The following is a 20,273-nucleotide window of genomic DNA, read 5'->3' as shown; positions in this document are numbered from 1 at the left end:
ATGGTGCTATAAGTGAAGAACAATTTTCATTCATCTCCCTTCCCTCTTAAAAATATATATACCTGAGGATTGTGTGGCCTTTAGGGACATATTTTCAAAAGTCACAGTAGACTTCAGAGGGAAGGGGAGATGGACAAAGTTCATCCCTCCCCTGTAGCAGCAGTGGAGCATTGTTGCATGAGGACTTCTTTAGTCTGGATGTCAACCATTATTATTATTATTATTTTAAAAGCTAAGATTACAAAATATGAATCTCATTTAAACTTCAGACATTTTGCATCCAAATCCAACCACTGAGAATCTAAATTTCAATTGTTGTGTTTCAGATTTATTTCAGTTTAAAGAAGAACATGGAGATTAGACAATGAAGGGAGAAAGGATGAGTGGATTCTGCCCAGTTCCACCTACCTATGAAATATTTGTGGTTAGTCTTCTTAGGAGTCCTATCTACTTACCTACATCAGGATCATTGGCTTGGACTCTTGTTAGCAAAGCTTTTGTGGCCGTGTTCTCATAGACACATGCAGTGTAGTGGTCTGAGGAAAACACTGGTGGATTATCATTGACGTCTTCCAGAAGGAGATGGATTTCTGACTGACAGAACCTGCCTCCCCCGTCTGTTGCCCTTGCGATCAGGTTATACACAGGGATCTTCTCACGGTCTAATGGAGCTAAGGTTTTGAGTTCCCCTAAAATGAATTAAATGGGAAAAAGTGGAAAATGCATGTCATTAAAATACAAGAGCAATTATAAGAAGACTGAGAGTCAGTTAAAAAAAAAAGCAAGCCGAAAAGCATAGTTTGAAGAGTACAGTACATATAAACTGAAGGCAAAATTTAAATAAATGCGTGCTGTTGTTTTTAAAATGGTGGAAACAAATGACTGAGGGGGCACCACAGAGTCCCCTGGGCAGGGGGTTCCATAGCTAATGAGAAGTTAAGGAAGCGCATCCACAAACAATGGGATATGTGGAAGGGCCTACCCAGTTGACCTCTGGGCAGTCTCATACGGGAAGAGATGTCAAGTATTTTGGACCCAGCCATTTAGAGCTTTAAAGTCATCACCAGCATCTTGAATTAAGCCCGGAAATGAATCAGCAGCCAACGCACCTGCAGAAAAATCGGTGTTATATGATCCAGGAGACTGGTTTCACTCAGTTACCTGGCTGCAGCATCCTGCACTAGCTGATGTTTCCAAATAGCATACACAATAGTATACACAAGCGTCAATCTTAATCGAAACAATTTGAGTGTCTGACCTCCTGCCTTAGTTCATATGTAATGCATTAATTTAGCTATCAAGGCGTACTCAACCGTGTTTGAGCCATCAAGCCAAACGTACTGCACCAGCCATGTACTGTGGCATTCCATGTGCTTGACAACCCACAATTTTGCAGTCTCAGGCAGTCAACAAAACACGAAGTTTATTGAGCCCCAACAAGCCATTATATATGTATGAGGCTGCCATAGCTTTGTGGGTCAGCAGTTCGACATGCCTGACCTGAAATAAGAACATGTTTCATATCTGCATAGTGCAGAAGAAAGCAACGGAAGAAAATATGGACAACTTCTCAAACCAGGCATGTTCACTCAAATTAACACTCTCTACCATACTGTCAGGGCCAGAGCCAATTGTGGGTGGCCTTACAAGAATCTAGATGTGCAGGGTGGGTTTTCCAGCCCAGGGCCCCTGAGGTCAGTTGTTGGAACTGGAGGCATCAGGCAAAAGGCTCGGCTCTGTTGATCAGGTAAGGAAGGAAAGCTAAGTTATAGCATGTATAACGGTGCCAGACAATCCAAAGGCTTCATACTGTCTACCAATCACAGAGGCTGATAGTACCCTGAAGAGGGCTCTGAGAGCTACATGCAAATAGTCCCATGTTATGTTCCAGCCCCAGGCCATGTGTTCCTACATGAAAATCTCTGACACGACTACTTCTCAAAGTGGTTTACATAGATACAAATAAAAAAATAAGATGGATCCCTGTCCCCAAAGGGCTCACAATCTAAAAAGAAACATAAAGGTAGACACCAGTAACAGCCACTGGAGGGATGCTGAGCTGGGGTTGGATAGGGCCAGTTGCTCTCTCCTGCTAAATAAAGGGAACCACCACTTTTAAAAAGGTGTCTCTTTGCTCAGTTAGCAGGGGTGTGCTACACACACTACGCACACTAGGGGTGTGCACAAAACTTGTTGGCCAGGTTTGGACTCTAACCGGACCTGGCATGTTTGATTTTGCACACCCTCAAACACCTCCCAGCTCGACTTGAGTTCAGACCGGCTTGGGGGTTCTAAATATGATTTTAAAAACAAACCCGGGTCATCCAGCAGCCTCTGGGTGTGTGTGTGTGTGTGTGTGTGTGCTGCCGTGGGGTGTGTGTCATGGCAGCCATTTTGAAGGCAGCTGCACATGTGCACTGGCCATTTATGCACCAGGGTCATGATATTATTATTATTATTATTCTTAAACCCTGAACCAGCCCAGGGGGCTTGAAGTTGAGCCTAAATGAACTGGGCCCTGTATGCCTTGAGGGTGACCCATCAGATAAGCCTGGTTCAATGGCTCAACCTTGACTCAGTTCGTACAGCCCTACCTGACACATATATGCTTCTATTTGGGTGACACTGGAAGACTCGCATTGCCTCTTCTGGTAACATAGAAACGCTCCGCTCACACCTACTGATGAGATAATTAACCACAAAGATTCTTACTGCTTTACTAATAAAATCACCTTCACCATCATCATCCCTATCCAAAAAGGGCTTGCTGTCTAAAAAAAGAAATAGACACAAAAGAGATACCAGCAATAGCCACTAGAAGAGATGCTATGCTGGGGATAAATAGGGATAGTTGCTCTCCCCCAACTAAACAAAAGAGAACCACCACTGAAAAGACATCTCTTTGCTCATTTAGTAGGGGTTGACAGCAGCTACCGCAGCCCATGACCTTTGTATGCTCTGTGTTGGATACACTACCAGGAGCGGTCGATGAGGGTGCTGCCAGGGGTATGGGCAGCAAGAGGCACCTTTAAGCATCAATTAGAAGGTGCTTACCTCCACTCTGGCAGCACCTGCAAGCTGCTCCGAGCTGCCCCTGTGGTGGGGGGATCGGCTCTGCCACTCACCAGGCTTCCCCGGAGTCAACCCCCTGCCGACAGCCAGGTGAGTGGCGGAGCTGATTCCCCGCCGCAGAAAGTGCTGGGCAGCTTACTGCTGCTTGGAGCAGCTTGCAGGTGCTGCCGAAGCAGAGGTAAGCACCTTCTAATTGATGCTTAAAAGGTGTCTCTTGACGCTGCCCCGGCACCAGCTGCCTGCACCAGCTGCTACTGCACACTACATGAAATATGGCAAAGCACTGTTAAAGGAACTGCCCCGGGGTGACAGGTAAACACCCCCAAAATTGCATTTGAGCGTTGTGTGGGGAAATTAGCTCAGAGTGAAGCAGTTCCACATCAGAATAAATTCAATGCAAACTGCTGGTTACAGGAAAATGGCTGAGAGAGAGGTTTTCCAAAACAGAGAAGGTTTTATTTGAGGGTAAGGGGTACAATGGAATAAGAGAGTCACTAAAAGCATTATTATTACTAGGAATATGTTACAAGATTTAACATACAGCTGCTACGAGAAAATTGAGCTTTATATCCGATTTAAAGTCACTTCTAGGCTGGCCAGAGGAAGGAGGCTCAGAGAAACAGGCTCTTGGATTTAAAAGGAAAGAGACATGGATGGAGGGAGCCCGGAATGGGACGCAGTAGTTATCATACAACCTCATTTCTTCCTTCAGTAGCAGGTGAACCCTTGTGGCTCGGGAGCAATCAAATGACCTCTTTCCTTGGGGATGGCCAGCATCCAAGTAATGGGTGACTCCACAAACTGGTAACCAAGTGGGTATCACTGGAGTCCAAGGGGAGCACACTGGCTCAAGAATCCAGGGGTAGATAAAGCCCAAAACATGAACTGAGGGGACATTCCAATAAACCTGCCCCTGCTAACTTGGCAAAGAGGGAACTTTTAACATGGTGATTCTCTTTATTTAACAGGGGGAGAGTAATTGGCCCTATCCACCCCAACACAGTACCTCCAGTGACTTTTGCTGGAGTCTATCTTGTGTTTCATTTTAGATTGTGAGCCCTTTGGGGACAGGGATCCATCATCTATTTATTATTTCTCTGTGTAAACCGCCCTGAGCCATTTTTGGAAGGGCGGTATAGAAATCGAACAAACAAACAAACAAACAAACAAACCTTCTTTCTTGGCTAGGGAAGTTCCAGGGAATCTCAAAAGATCCCTTTGTTTTGTCTGTTGTGATGCACTGCAACACAATGCATGAATAGGATAAAGGAAATGGAGTGCTGAACGTGCAAACACAGGAACTCTTTTCGGTCAGAAACACCAAGTAAACTAATCAGTGTTTTAATGGGCACATCTCTGAGTTTCTATTGCTCACTCCAGCCTTCTTTTGATAAGGAGGGAATGCACATTCATGGAGACTTATTTGACTTCCCTGCTGAGATAATTGGCTTTCAGCTCCTTTGAGGCATCTATAGTGGGGAGGTAAACCAAAGGAGAGTAAATGTGCAGAGAGACCTTGAACACAGAGTTAACTGTTGTGAGTTAACTTCGTGAGTCTACTCAGGTGTCCCAGTGTGGGGAAGGCTGAAGGTGAGCTCCCTTTCAATTTGGTTTTTTGCTGCTGCTAAATCTAGGGGTAACTGTCCCACTGCCGACTGAGTGACTGTTCCCCAATATGCCAATAAATGGAGAGCTCATGATGCTGTGAGGGTCCTGAGCATGTCAAAAGTGAGACCCATATGCCTACAGTCTCAAACCTAGGCAGAGAGGCTTCTGGGAGCTGGCAGAAAAGCAGTACTAGCAACAGTACCAGACTTCAAACACTCTCTGCTTTTGCTATTTGTGCAATGTAAACATTTGTGAGAAACTTCATTTGACATCACCTTTGTTGAACGTAAGCAAATCCGATTCAAGGGACCAGCTATGTTTCTTGTGTAATGCATGAAATAAGCAATGCTTTCCCCCAATTTAAGAAGCCTTTGCAAACGGAGCAGATCCTCTGCCTTACTGAAGAAACTGGAAACATGGAAACCTTGCTCCTTTTAAGGGGAAGACTGAGGCTCTGTTCATGCATCCCCACACACATAAGGGGAAGGGCACTGCACTGTTTGCAAAGGGGAACTTTCCATTGTTTAGAACCAGCAGGCAAGGGCAAGACAGGCTTTGTGGACATGTTGGCATGGGCTGGCAGCAGCAGCTGCCTCCTCATTTTATTCCCTTCAATCCCCTACTCTTAGAGAGGAGAAAAGAGAAGGAGCCGCCGCCACCACCACCACCACCACCACCACCACCACCACCACCACCATCACTGTGCATGATTGGGGAACCAACCTGTCCTCCAGCCACAGCTATCTTTTGGAAGCAGAAGCTCTTTGCTTGCTCAGGCTGATCTCCCCTGATTAAGCAAACACAGCCGCTGCCCGAGCAACCACGTAACATCTGCTTTCCCCAGATAGCAGGCTTTGCTTTGCTTTGGTGTGTGTGTTTAGAAAAGGTGTTTAGGCTAGATTGGAAGGAAGACGGGCTCACTAAATCACGTTACACAATTTAACCAGATCAGGTTTGATGGGGGTTGACTCCAGATTGGGGCAGGGCTGTCTCCAGCTTGTGAGGGGCACAGGACAGAAATCTGGTTGAAGGGGACCCCCAAGGTGAATCAATACTGTTCCAGCCCTGCTGGAGTTTGAAGAGTGTCCCTTGCTGGACTGCACTGCAGCGCCCCCAAATGCGTGCCCACTCTTTGCACAGCCCTGCACTGGGACATCTACCGTTCCAAGCATCAGTTTATATCCATAATGACTCCAGGTGTAAAAGACTTCATTTCTATGCTCCTTACACAGCTATTTTAATATAGTGGAAACTGTTGCTTTTCTTGCCTCTATTAGGGGTGTGCATGGACCATACGACACCAAACCGGTTCACCTCGAACAGTTCGGCAGCTTGATCGTGAACTGAACTGGGGACCGTTTGGTCAGCCCTGCCCCAATCTGGAGGCAACCCCCATCTGCGATCGAACCAAACGAAACCCGGTTTGTGTGGGTTTTGGTATCAAACAGGCAGCTGGGAGGGCGGTGGCGAGACAAGTATTTAAAGGGTCTTACCCAGCTGGTGTGACCGCCGGTACTCACCCCACCCCAGTGTAGCCCATAGTCCAAGGGAGTGCCACAATACCCCTTTTAGCACATCACCCACATGCACCAGCCAGGTAAGGCCCTTTAAATACCTCTCTCACAACCCCCGGCTGCCCCCTACTGATTCCTGGGACCCCCCGCCCCATTACTTGTAAACGGGAATCCTCACTGGATTCCCCTTCAGAAATATTATTATTATTTATTGAATTTGAATTTATATTCTCAGCTCAAACCACCTAACTGGTTTGGTCAAATGGACCAGACTGGCCGGTTCAACTGAACCAGTTTGATAACATGCAATTCGGTTTGAAACCAATTCAAATTCAAAATGAACTATGATTTTTGGTCTGGGCACACCCCTACTAATGGTTATCCCATTTTTCATTGTATTCAATAAAGAATGAAGACCACTGATCTTTTCAGTCCTCCATACTTTAATAAGAGGCCCATTAGAAAGGTTTGCCTGAGAAGGTTATTGGATCGAGTAGCATTCCAAGAAGTCTTAGAGGGATTTAGTGTTGTCTCTGCAGGTGGTCCTGTTGATGCCCTGGTGGAGAATTGGAACAGCAAACTCACCAGGGCAGTAGATATGATCATTCCTACATGTCCTCTCCGATCCACTTCAAAATTGGCCCCTTGGTATACAAAAGAACTACGGGGGCTGAAGCGGCGAAGTAGATGACTGGAGCACAAGTGGAAGAAGACTTGACTCGAATCTGACAGATTACATGAAAGGACACATTTGAAGATCTATGCTCTGACAATACGGGTGGCAAAGAAACAGTTCTTTTCAGCCCATATTGTGCCCGCATGTTCACATCTAGCCGAGTTGTTCAGGGGTGTGAGAGGGCTAGTAAAAGCCCTTTCTCCCTTGAATCAGAACTTGGAACCATCTATTACCTGCTGTGATGTGTTTAATGAGTTTTTGTGTGGATAAAATCTCTTGTATTGGGGGCGACTTGGATTTTAAAGCTCTGAACAGCTTAGGCCCTGGGTATTTAAGAGAACGTCTTCTTCTCTATGAGCCACACCGCCCATTGAGATCATCAGGAGAGGTTTGTCTGCAGTTGCCAGTGACTTGTCTGCCAAAAGCCAACCTAAACTGCCAGTGTGAAAGTAACCAATGTGAACATTCTCATAAACTTACCATTTTCTGGATCTAAGAAAAACTTGTTGTTCCCAGAGCCATACAGTGAATAGCGAATTTCCCCATTGGATCCAATGTCTGTGTCTTTGGCGCCGATTTTAAGGATGACCTTATTTGGCGGAATGTCTTCAGGAAATAATGCCATGTATGTAACCTTAGGAATGAAAACAGAAATGGCAGAATGTAGCAGCAGCTGTGAATGGCAGTTGGGGTCTGCTTAGGGAAAGCCTGGCTTTTGTTGATTTGGGGTTAGGAGGCCTGGGGGTGTGGAGGCCCTAGACTTTGGCCCCGAAGTCCAGGGGTAAGAGTACATCTGTTAAGGTATTGGTGTTGAGATGAGATATGAACTTGCAAACTCAGGCCAAGGAAATACCAGCCCCCTCCAAAAAGGGGGGGGGAGCAAACAGCATGAAAAGCAACATCAGCCCCCACAAAAAAGAAGTGGGGAAAAGCAACCAATTTGTGTGAAAGGCATTGATTGTAGCGGTGTGCAATTCGGGTATTCGGTGATTCGGTTCGGGATCCGAACCGAATTACCCCTGTTCTGTTTTGTGCCCGAATATGGGCCACCCGAAACAACTCTCATGACCCCACTTTCACTTTTTCACACTCTCAATTACTATGAATATGAGGAAGTAATCAATTTAGCACACTTCACCCTATGAAGACAAACCTCAGAAATTCACCAAAATTCACCCCTCTGCCCAATCACTCTGAAATTGGGGATGGGTGGTAGCCTCCACCCATTAGGCACTATCTACCAGCCCACCCCACTCCTTTGGGGCAGATCCACTTTCTGCCCCCAATCTGCCCCAAGACACCAAAACTTCAAATATTCCCAAAAAATCAGCCCTTTGTCCAATCCCCCTGAAATTGGGGTGGTAGCCTGCACCCATTAGGCACTACCACCCCACCCCACTCTTTTTGCCCCGATCCCATGCTATGCCCCCGAACTGCCCCAAAGTCACTAAAACTTCAAAAAAAACCCCAAAATCAACCATGAACCGAATCACCCGAATTTTTCGGGCCCAAAATTCGGGTGATTCGGCTCGGGCCAAAAAAATATCGGGGGACATCGGGGGTGATTCGGTTTGGCCCCGAATCACCTGAAATTTCTCATTTTGGGCACAGATCGTTCTGTGCCCGAAATTTTTTGCACATCCCTAATTGATTGTATGTAAAGACTCATATAGAGCATGGCAATGGGACAAAATAGTGGAAGGAAAGGCAAATTTAAGAGAACACCTTCTCCATGACAAGCCCTGCTGCCTATTGAGATCATCTGGGGAGGTCCGCCTGCAGTTGCCACCGGCTTGTCTGGTGGCTACTCAGGGACGGGCCTTCTCCATTGCCACCCAAGGTTTTGGAATGTACCCCCTGCCAAAATAAGAGTCTCCCCATCTCCGACAGCTTTTAAAAGGGCTGTTAAGACACATTTATTCATCCAGGCTTTTACTTAGACTTAAAGAATCTATCATTGTTTTATTGTAAACCTTTCAGAGATGTGAGTTTTGGGGGTATACAAATATGCTATAAATACATAAATAAATCAAATAAAAGGCAGTGCTCTTCATTCTGTCACTGGTGCTGCTTTAGGCCATTAACTTTCAGTACAAGAGGGAGGGGCTAAGAAATGGCCTTCCATTTGCCTTCACTGCAGCTGCTACAGAAGGCAGCCAACTGACAGCAGCTGAAGGAAGATCAAACCCCAGTCCTCCATTTGCCTTCACTGCCCCCACCTCTGGTGGTGGCGGCGGGGGCATCTTACATTAATGGCTGCCAAGTGGACAAGCCTTATGTTTGTTGCAATTTTGCAGCTTGTTTCGTACAACGGCGATCTTGTTGGCCGTTTTGAGGGTGCTATGGAAAGGCAGGCCTAACAAATAATAAATAAATACGACTTGTCAATGAACCTGATCACAGATGGGGCTGTTATCGTTAACGTCTGTGACAATCACTTCCACGGCAGTCTGGGTTACGAACAGCCCATCAGTAGCTGTAATGTTCAGAAGATAGATGTCCTGCTCTTCCCGATCTAGTGGTCTCTTGACATACACCTTCCATTCATTCTGTACCAGGCCGAGGGCAAATTTCCCTTTGGGGTTCCCTCCTGTGGAAAGACAGAAGGGTAGTGGTAATGTTAAATAAGAGTTATTGGGGCCTATCTGTTATTTCAGTAATACCACCTGATAATGCCCACCAAGAGCTAAGTCCTGAAAATGGGGTGGGGGGGCATGAATGCATTTTGATTGTGAAAAGCACCCACAATTGACTCCATCCCACTTGTCAGAACACTTAACCAACCTCTTTGGCTTTACTGGACTGGAGCACATTTTTGTACATTTAAGAGGACAGGATGTAGGCTGGTGCTTTCTATGTACAAATGTGAAATTCAAAGACAAGCAAGGAAGCAAACTTATTAGGGATGTGCATGAAATTGATTTTGCATTTGGTTTTGAACTCAAAATAAATCACAGGTGGCCGAAATGTTTTCTTGAAACAGTGGTCAACCCAGTTGTTTCGATGGAACAAAACTCAAAATGTTTCGAGTGCTTCTGCCATAGGGAACAATTGGGAAACTCGAAACACCCCATTATTCCCCAGTTGTTCCCCATGGGTAGCTGCTAGGGACACCAAAGTGGGTTGGTGGTAGGGCATGACAGGTGTTACCTACCACCAACCCACAAAAGAAATGGGCAAGCAGGTGATTCTAAACAAATTTTTAACCTTTCCCCAAGACCCCCATAGGATCAGAAGCCAGTGCCAGGAAATCATTCAGCAAGAGAAAACAGGCCTCTAAAAGGGCACTCGAAATGTTGAAATGTTTTGAATCAAAACAGGGTTGTTTTGTTCCAAGCTCAAAACAGGCCTTTTCTTTAAAGGGAGTTTTGTTTTGAGCCCTGGTTGCCGAAGAGTGAAACGGGGGTGCTGCATCTGAATGTAATGCTGGCACCCCAAAACCGGAGATACAGGCAGCAAAATGTACTACAAACCGAAGGTACAAATCAGAATCTGGGGAGGGAAACCGTGGGTCAATTTTCGGTTTGAACTGCAGTTGCACGCATTTGGACATACAAAAATTTCAACTCCATTTTTGAGAAGAGGAAGTTTGTGTAGATACTGTGCAGCACTGCATCATCACTGAGTACTATTGAGAAACATATTTCCCCCTTAATTTTCTTTTCTAGAAGCTACATTGTTCCTTCAGCCTTTCTTCACAAGGCAAGCTTTCTCTAGAACTTTTCCTTTATCCCCAGACTCTCACTCCTTCACAAATTCCTTCCTCCTTAGCACTTGTCAAAAATTTCAGATGGATGACTTTACATTGGTTCGCTGATAGCTATTGAGCTAACTCTGGTCATCTCCCTCCTGAGCTTACGCTGACAACAGCTTGAGGTCTTCCTATATGGCCCAAAACAGTAACTTTCCAGGAAAACAGAATCACTGAAGCCAAGTCTGGAGACGATCTCCTTGTTTAGCTTCCCTTAAGGGCAATCAGTCTCAAACTGGGAGCAATCTATAGCCTCTTCCTCCTCATGATAGCACAATTGTCTTTTTCATTCCAGTCTTGAGAGAGGATGTACTACAACCCCCTTGCTCTTGTTACCAAGACAATTTCATTAGCTGTTGATTATGCAATCAAGGGAGTGCAGCAGGTTCCATTAAGGAATCCTTTAATGAAAGCTTTTATCACACTGCAGTGTTGATTCTGTATTCATTACAGTTGTCATTTGGATGCGAATGTGGGTGTGCAGAGTCCACGCAACACACAAAGACACACGAGTCTTAAGTAGATCTAACGAGAGGTCGTTTAAGGAGCAACTTAAAGATAAGGCCAGCAATTAGATCAAATTTATTCAAGAGGAAAAACCAGTGAGGAGGAGAAGGGATGAAGCCAATCAACTTTCCATTATGCGGAAACGGTGACACTGAACCCGGTGATATTACGTTTCCACACCATTAAACTGCATGGTGACAAAAACAAGTTGGAACGCTTCTCTCTAGCCATCCTTAGGGAATCAAATAAAGCCATTTCACACACTGGGGGACAGGGGGATTTAAAAGTGGTGCCAAGACAGTCCTGGTGCACGGCTGTGAATGTTTCCAGGAGTCATTTATGCTTTTGCTTAAAATGTTGTGTTTGCCTGCCTGTTCTGTACAGTAATCACCTTCAACACAGCTCCCACTGCTTCTGAGTTTCCCCCAGGCAACTGGCTGGAAGGCTGCTGCACGAGATGGTCCTTTCATCTAATTCAGTATGGCAGTTCTTACAGGGTGACAGGAGCCTTGCTTGCTTTTACAGGTGCTTTACAAATCCCTCCTTAAGGCGATTCCCCACATTACGCAGAGGTAAACCTGGGTTTAGCAATGAGCATATACTCAAGTGGTGCATAAAGCCAGTCCAGGTTCCTTCATGGTTCCTTTAAAAAGCATCTGAAAACCCACCTCTTCACCCAAGCTTTTTTGGCTCTTTAAATTTTTAGGTTTTAATCTATTTTGACTTTTTAAGTTGTTAAAATTGTTTTTAAGTTTAGTATGTTTTAACTTGTATGTTACTAACTGTCTAGAGATGAAAGTCTGGAGCAATGTACAAATTTGAAGAATGAATGATTGAGCCGGGTTTCACGATCCGTGAGACCCGGTTTTGTCAAAACTGCGGGGAGAGTTTCAAGTGTTTCTGAAAGCATGTAACTCGCTTCAACCCTTCATAGGGTGAAGTCATGATGGGTACCATTAAGACACTAGCAAACTAAGTCAAACAAATAACAACCTGCAACTCCTTTTCAGCCTCCCACCGGGGGGGGGTCGTCTACTTGTGAGTAACCGTGGCACGGAGCCACGCCATGGCTACTCACGATAAAAAAACCCAGGTTTGCGGAGTGCTCGCTCCACAAAACTGGTTTAAGGGGTGGGCTACTTGAGCGGGTTGCCCGATTTTTGCTGACCGTCAGAACCACCGGGCTCGCAGCCGCGCCTGGTGGTTCTGGAGTGGCTAACCTGCTCTGGAACCCCTGGTAAAAAGCAGGTTTGCGGAGCAAGCGCTCCACAAACCTGCTTTTTACAATTGTGAGTAGCCACGCCATGCCTTCGTGCCGCACCTACTCATGAGTAGACCCCTGGCCAGGAGGCGAAAAGCCTCCCAGCTTGCGGGTCTCCCCAGTATGCCCTGCGCACTTGCGCAGGGCACACTGGGGCTTGCGGGGGCTCTGCAGCCCCCGAGCTCCCCAGCCCCCACTGGCTCTGTCTCGGAGCCGGCAATCATGTAGGAGGCCAATCTGGCCGCCCAGGGCTCCCTCCCCGCTCACCCGAAGAAACCGGGTCTCACAGATCGTGAGACCCGGCTCAATGTCTCTGAACCTTGGGAGCATGTGCTCCCTGCTCACCCTGCCTGTGGGAGCCTCGGAAGAATTCTACTTTCAAATTAGCTTAGAAACAAACTAAGTTTGGTTGTGAAATCCAGTTTGGTTGCTGACCAGTCTTGTTTTATTCTAGCCAGTGAGCTTGAAATAAACCTAGATATGTAACTCGCTTCAACCCTTCATAGGGTGAAGTCATGATGGGTACCATTAAGACACTAGCAAACTAAGTCAAACAAATAACAAACTGCAACTGGGGGTACACAACTTGTGCCCCACCAAACCAAATACAAAGGATGTTCTCACAACCCTGAACAGGGTCTGAGGAGTCCCCAGCCAGGATAGGTGAGCCACAGGAACATAGGAAGCTGCCTTATGCTGAGTCAGACCATTGGTCCATCTAGCTCAGTATCGTCTAACCAGACTGGCCGCGGCTTCTCCAGGGTTGCAGACAGGAGTCTTTCTCAGCTCTATCTTGGAGAAGCCAGGGAAACTTGTAACCTTCTGCATGCAAGCAGGCAGGTGCTCTTCCCAGAGCAGCCCCATATCTCACAGTGCTCCAATTCAAATGCAATGCAGTTTCCCATTCAATTGCAAGCCTGGGTGGACCCCACTTAGCAAAGGGGACAATCCATGCTTGCTACCTCAAGACCAGTCACCTGTGCTCCCAGTGCTCACGTGTTTACAAAGATCTAGGTAGGAGGAGGGGACAGTGTTTGTGTGCAAGCTCTGAACTGGGTAGGATGGGTGTGACCAACCCACATGTGGTCCCAGGCATTTTATCGAGGGTGGATGAAAAGCCATCCTATCCAGCTCCCATACTCTTCTTGATCACTCTTCCATCGTCCACTCTTGATCCTTGCAAACACATGACAGTTGGTCGAGAGCACACATGGCTTTCCTACTCTGGCTGGGCACTCCTACGACTCTATTTAGGGTAACGAGAACGGTTCTACTGTCCAACATCCATATATGGCAGCTCATGAGAAACAGCAGAAACCTCTGTTTTATAAAATGGGGAGCAGGGTAGGATCAAGCACCTGACAGGCCACAAAATGTATCTCTTGGCGGCTTTCAATACTATCGACCATAGTATCCTTCTAGGGTGTCTAAGGGGGTTGGGAGTGGGAGACACTGCTCTGCGGTGGTTCCGGTCCTACCTCTTGGGCAGGTTCCAGATGGTGTCTCTTGGAGACTGTTCTTCTTCAAAATCTGAACTTTTGTATGGTGTCCCTCAGGGCTCTATACTGTCTCCGATGTTGTTTAACATCTACATGAAACTGCTGGGAGAGTACATCAGGAGATTTGCTGCAGGGTGCTATCAGCATGCCGATGACACCCAAAACTATTTCTCCATGTCAGCATCATGCGGAGAGGGCATAACCTCCCTAAATGCCTGCCTGGAGTCGGTGATGGGCTGGATGAGGGATAACAAACTGAGACTGAATCCAGATAAGACGGAGGTACTCATTCTGTAGGGTCGAAAGTTGAGAGACAATTATGATCTGCCTTTTCTGGATGAGGTCATACTTCCCCAGAAGGAACAGGTACGCAGTCTATGTGTGTTTCTGGATCAAAGCCTCTCCCTGGTGTCCTAGGCTGAGGCAGTGGCCAGAGGTGCCTTCTATCAGCTTCGGCTGATACGCCAGCTGCATCCGTGTCTTGAGAGGCACAACCTCAAAACAGTGGTACATCTGCTGGTAACCTCCAGACTGGATTACTGTAATGTGTTCTATGTGGGGCTGCCCTTGTAAGTAGTCCGGAAACTACAGTTGGTCCAGAATGCGGCAGCCAGGTTGGTCTCTGGGTCATCTTTGGAGGGACCATATTACTCCTGTACTGAAGGAGTTACACTGGCTGCCGATTTGTTTCTGGGCAAAATACGAAGTGCTGGTTATAACTAGAGATGTGCAAAAAATTTCGGGCACAGATCGATCTGTGCCTGAAATGAGCAATTTTGGGTGATTCGGGGCCGAACCGAATCATCCCCGATGCCCCCCGATATTTTTTGGGGCCGAGCCGAATCACCCAAATTTCGGGGCTGAAAAATTTGGGTGATTCGGCTCATGACCGATTTTGGTGGAATTTCTGAAGTTTTAGTGACTTTGAGGCAGTTCGGGGGCATAGCATGGGATCGGGGCAAAAAGAGTGGGGTGGGGTGGTAGTGCCTAATGGGTGCAGGCTACCACCCCAATTTCAGGGGGATTGGGCAAAGGGCTGATTTTTGGGGAATTTCTGAAGTTTTTGTGTCTTTGGGGCAGACTGGGGCAGAAAGTGGGGACTGGGGTAGAAGAGTGGGGTGGGGTAGTAGATAGTGCCTAATGGGTGGAGGCTACCACCCGTCCCCAATTTCAGAGTGATTGGGCAGTTTTTCTGGATGTTATTCCCTTATTTTCTGAGGTGTGAATTCTAATTCTATGATAGCAAGAGATTTTTTTTCAATTAAACAACTCTTGACCCCACTCTCACTTTTTCACACTCTCACTTACTATGAAAATGATGAATGAATGAATGAATCTAGCACACCTTATGAAGAAAAACCTCAGAAATTCACCAAAATTCGGCCCTCTGCCCAATCACTCTGAAATTGGGGATAGGTGGTAGCCTCCACCCATTAGGCACTATCTACCAGCCCACCCCACTCTTTTGGGGCAGATCCACTTTCTGCCCCCAATCTGCCCCAAAGACACCAAAACTTCAAAAATTCCCAAAAAATCAGCCCTCTGCCCAATCCCCCTGAAATTGGGGTGGTAGCCTCCACCCATTAGGCACTACCACCCCACCCCACTCTTTTGGGGCAGATCCACTTTCTGCCCCCAAACTTCCCCAAAGACACAAAAACTTCAAAAATTCTCAAAAAATCAACCCGTTGTCCAATCCCCCTGAAATTGGGGTGGTATCCTCCCCCCCATTGGGCACTACTACCCCATCCCACTATTCTTCCCCAGCCCCACTTTCTGCCCCAATCTGTCCCAAAGACACAAAAAATTCAGAAATTCCCCCAAAATCAGCCCTTTGCCCAACCCCCCTGAAATTGGGGTGGTAGCCTGCACCCATTAGGCACTACCACCCCACCCCACTCTTTTTGCCCAGATCCCATGCTATACCCCCGAACTGCCCCAAAGTCACTAAAACTTCAGAAATTCCCCAAAAATCAGCCCTTTGCCCAATCCCCCTGAAATTGGGGTGGTAGCTTCCACCCATTGGGCACTACCACTCCACCCCAATATTTTGCCCCTGGGCCCCTTTCCCCCCGAATTGATTCAGATTCGGATTAAATCCGAATCCTAACCGAATCAAGGGTGATTCGGATGGTCCAGATTCGGGCACAAAACAGAACAGGGGTGATTCGGTTCGGGTCCCGAACCAAATCACCGAAAATCCGAATTGCACACCCCTAGTTATAACCTATAAAGCCCTAAACAGCTTGGGCCCTGGGTACTTAAGAGAACATCTTCTTTGTTAGGAACCCCACTACCCACTGAGATCATTAGGAGAGGTCAGCCTGCAGTTGCAACCAACTCGTCTGGGGGCTACTTAGGGATGGGCATCCTCCGCTGCTGCCCGGAGGCTTTGGAATGCGCTCCCTAGTGAAATAAGAGCCTCCCCATATCTGACAGCTTTCAAAAAGTCTTTAAAGATACACCTGTTCACCCAGGCTTCTAATTAATACTGTTTTAATGGGTTTTAACGTTGTAACCTGGTTTTCAGGGTTTTTAAATTGTTCTGATTGTTTAATTGCTGTTTTATGATGTTTCAATTGTTGTTTTACACTGTTTTATAATTTCTGTTTTAATCGTTAACTGATTTTAATGGTTTTGTTTTAATGTAAACCACCCTGAGCCTTTCTGGAAGGGCGGTATAAAAATTGAATAAAGAAATAAATAAAATAAATAAAATAAATGATGTAAGCCTGGAACATCATGCCCCTAAGAGCCTTAAGAAACATTAAAAATTGGTAGGTATGAAGAGCCTTTCCCTACAGAAAAAACAAATCTCAGAGCATCTACTGTATATGCAGGAAGATTTTCATGCACTGAAGCAAATCACACATCTGCATTCTCAGGTGTACCATAGCCTCTTAATGTGCATTTGACTCACACTTGACAAGATGTAATACAAATCATGAGATCTAAACCATACAATACAGTTTTAATATTCTTGGGAGGGAAGAGGAAAAATGCTACCATTCCGAAATCATCCCTCCACCCCCCAGTTCCATGTGTGCTCTCCTGCAGACCTCACTCTGTGGTGATTAATTAACTTTTCCTAGGGGTGTTCTAATTAATTCATTTTTCACTGTAGATTTTCTAAATGGAAGACTCCTGACTGCAAATATTAATGGCTTCTTTAAAAATCTGTCGGCAGTTTTCTTCTTACATTCTATGGGAGCATCACAACATCTGAGCATTGGCTCCAAAAACAACTTTCCCCAAATGCCTTTAGGAGAGAAGAATCTGCATTTCGTTCTCTCTTTTGGGTTTTTTTTTTGTTTACTCGATGTTTGGATAACGCCCCCACCCAGCCACCCCCTCAGCCCCCACCCAGCCACCCCCTCAGCAAACTAACTGGAGCTCAATAAGATGAAAGGGAATGTACAGATCCAAAGAAAAATAAAATCTTTCCAACCAATTTTAGCAAAGCACACAGAAAATAAGTCAAAGTGAAGAGGCAGTGAGAGCATGAAAGTTTTGCTGTGACTTGAATTTAAAATGCAATGCAATTTTAATTATAAACATCCTGTTTTGATGTGACTATAATTAACGGAGAGCTGATTCTTAAACATTTTAGCAGTGTGGTGATTTTTTCCAGGACACAATGCTAAAGTATGTAATGGGGCGATGACATAACATCTGTGCCACTAATATTTGTAGGGCTGAGCCAAGATCTTCTCCATAATTTCACCACTCTATTCACGGAATGCAAAGTTCAGGGGGCAGATTTTTGGGGAGTGTGACAACAGTCTCGGCAGATGCAATTTTTTCTCAGAATTCTCCCCCGGGCAGGAAGCACTGCTCACTCTGACTGGAGGAGAGCAGGAAGCAGGGTCCTCACTCTGATTGGCTGTAGAATGATGCTTTGGTTATAGAATGATTTGGCTGTAGAATGATGTCACCACACAGCGTTGTCAATCAGAGTGAGGGCAATGCTTCCTGCCCTCACTCTAGGGATCATCCTGAGAAATAAAATAGCAGCCACCAGCCAATGGGATATCTGGGAGTGTTGCCACTAGTAGTATATAAAAGTACTAACAGATTTATGCAGTCAAGTTATCCATTGTTGTAGAATTGATATTATTGTTGTTCACCGCCTAGTGTCTTTGGAGGAGGCAGTACATAAGAAAATTTTAATAAATTAATTAAATAAGTGAATTGCGGTTAGCTTAGAAGGTGCAACCAGGTCTCTGGCAATAAAGATGTTACCAAATTTCTGTCTTGTTGAAATTTGCAATGGTACACATTTCTAGGCTTCTCCCAGGCACCAGTGGATTGGATTTTATAAAATACGTTGATTAGTACAGATTCTATGAGTTCTGTACTTGTGCAGAAAAATACTGTTTCAATGGGTTCTTTCTGCATATCATTGTGCTAACGGTTTGGATAGGACACATTAAAAAATCCTTGGAAAATATATATTTAAATATGTATGCAAATTCAGATTTTTTTAAAGTGATGGCAAAAAAAGTCTAGGGATTTCTAGCGAAAGAACAGTAAAACAGGAAAAATTTGGACAGAACGGAAACAGAGAGATCTGTCTGCCCCCAAGGACACATGGAGCAGCTGCATGTGTGTAGAAGATGACAACACCCTCTCTGTAGTGGTTGCTTCTTTCAAAAACCAGATCATGGGAACGATGTAGTAAACTAGTAATTTAGTTTATGCAATTTATAGAGGTCTGGGGAAAAGAGAGAATTAAATAGACTCTAGTGAGAATTTATCCCATTATTAATCTCAAAGATGAATCATCACTTAATTGTGAGAATAGTTTGTAAGTCATAGGGTGAAGCATATTCTGAAAGTAACGCTTGCTGGCATCCTCCCTAAGCCTGCTTCTGCATGGCAAGAAGAAGCATGCCAGCAGTGGACTGCTTCCTTAGTTCCACAGAGTTGATCATGCAAGGGTGTGTTTGATTTTCATTGGTCTCTCCTTCCTCTGAAACTTCCCCGAACCATGTGAAAATAGGTCCCTAAGGGTCATGCAGCCATCAGGGACATATTTTCAGTTGGCACAGGGCACCTCTAGGGAAAGTGGGGATGTTTCTTCCAGCTGTTTGGGAGGAAGTAAATTTAGGCAGGATGTCAGCCACTGACTATATCCAAGATGGCTGCTAACTTCGGTGAGATATAGATCCACATCATGGAGACCTCAAAAGCTAGTGTGGTGCAGGGGCCAGTGTAGCAGAGATAGACCGGGAAGACCCAGGTGTGCATTCCAGCTCCACCATGAAATTCTGTGGGTGCTCTTGGGCTAGTCCCTCTCTCCCAGGCTAACCTACCACAGTGCTATTATAAGGATAAAATGTAATAAACAAAATATACTCTGATTGGAAGCTAGGGATTTAGTAAACTAGTTCATGGTAGGTGGAGGGTGTGAAAGCACAGATGAATAGACCCTTCAGACTTGAAGAAATTTGCCCATGATTAATCCCAATGAAGGTAGAGTGTTGATTTACGGAACCATTAGCATCAAGCAGCCTATATTTTGTGTGTCACCTGCTAATCGTGGGAATGGTTTGCTACTCAGACAGAAGGAGGGGGAAAGCACATAATAACATGCTGACATGAGTAAATGAAAAGTGCCACGATCTCCTGAGAGCAGAGTAGACACAGTCATAGGATTGTATGTTTTTGCTCAAGATGGATTTTCCACGTCTTGTAGGTAATTGTTACCCTTGGAGAGCAGATCTAAAAGATGCTTTGAAATACACCAAACACCATTATCATTAATTATCCCTCCCCACCTTTATTCAGTGATCCATTTACTTGCCCAGACTTTGCGAAGTAAATGGTTTATGCATGATTGTATTTACAGAACAGGCTTTTCAGGCTGAAAAGCCAAACGTTCGAATTGATCCCAGTGGAATGTTTAAGCCTGCACACTGAGCTCATTTTGAGGGCAGGCAGTGGTCTCAATGTTTTACTGGTATTAAAAAAGAAAGAAAAGCAAGCGTAATTTAAACCTTTTTAAACCATTACCTTCAGGATTTCTGGATGTCTTAAAAAACAAAGAGAGTAATGTGTTCATACTAACTTTTTTTTTTGAATTTGCAGATCATTAAAGAACACAAACACAAGAATACTAATTCTAATGCAAGAGTACTGTGCAAGAGTACGGCAGCCTAGTAATGTTGCATTTGTGCAATTTGTGTTACACAAGAGTACATCAATTGTTTCCATTGGCTTACTCTTGTGGAATACAGTTTGTGCAAATGCATTATTACTAAGCTGATTTACTTTTGTGTAGTTATGTCAGCCAGTACTTTTTTAGCTTTCACTTCACATTGGCCAGTTTTTTCCAAGGAAATGTAGCTTTGATACTGATGCGTAGGGCTGTACATCAAGGGTA

At 45.3% G+C, this 20,273-nt stretch overlaps 1 protein-coding gene across 14 annotated transcripts in view; it reads right to left on the bottom strand.

Annotated features, from left to right (window-relative positions):
* Positions 1-20,273, bottom strand: part of FAT3 (FAT atypical cadherin 3) — a 683,843-nt gene that overhangs the window by 91,259 nt on the left and 572,311 nt on the right. For all 14 annotated transcript variants that reach the window (XR_008319026.1, XM_053306925.1, XM_053306923.1 and 11 more), the window contains 3 exons: positions 9,264-9,460; positions 7,351-7,504; positions 456-689 (listed from right to left, as the gene is read on the bottom strand). Coding sequence is in view for 13 of the 14 variants with exons in the window: in XM_053306925.1 (XP_053162900.1) it covers positions 456-689; positions 7,351-7,504; positions 9,264-9,460 (585 nt within the window). In the remaining variant the exon portion in view is untranslated. The remainder of the gene's footprint in view (positions 1-455; positions 690-7,350; positions 7,505-9,263; positions 9,461-20,273) is intronic.

Source organism: Hemicordylus capensis, chromosome 3 (genome assembly GCF_027244095.1).
Source record: "Hemicordylus capensis ecotype Gifberg chromosome 3, rHemCap1.1.pri, whole genome shotgun sequence".
Taxonomy (NCBI): domain Eukaryota; kingdom Metazoa; phylum Chordata; class Lepidosauria; order Squamata; family Cordylidae; genus Hemicordylus; species Hemicordylus capensis.
Note: the sequence above shows the minus strand (reverse complement) of the source record. Positions and strands in the feature narration are given on the sequence as shown.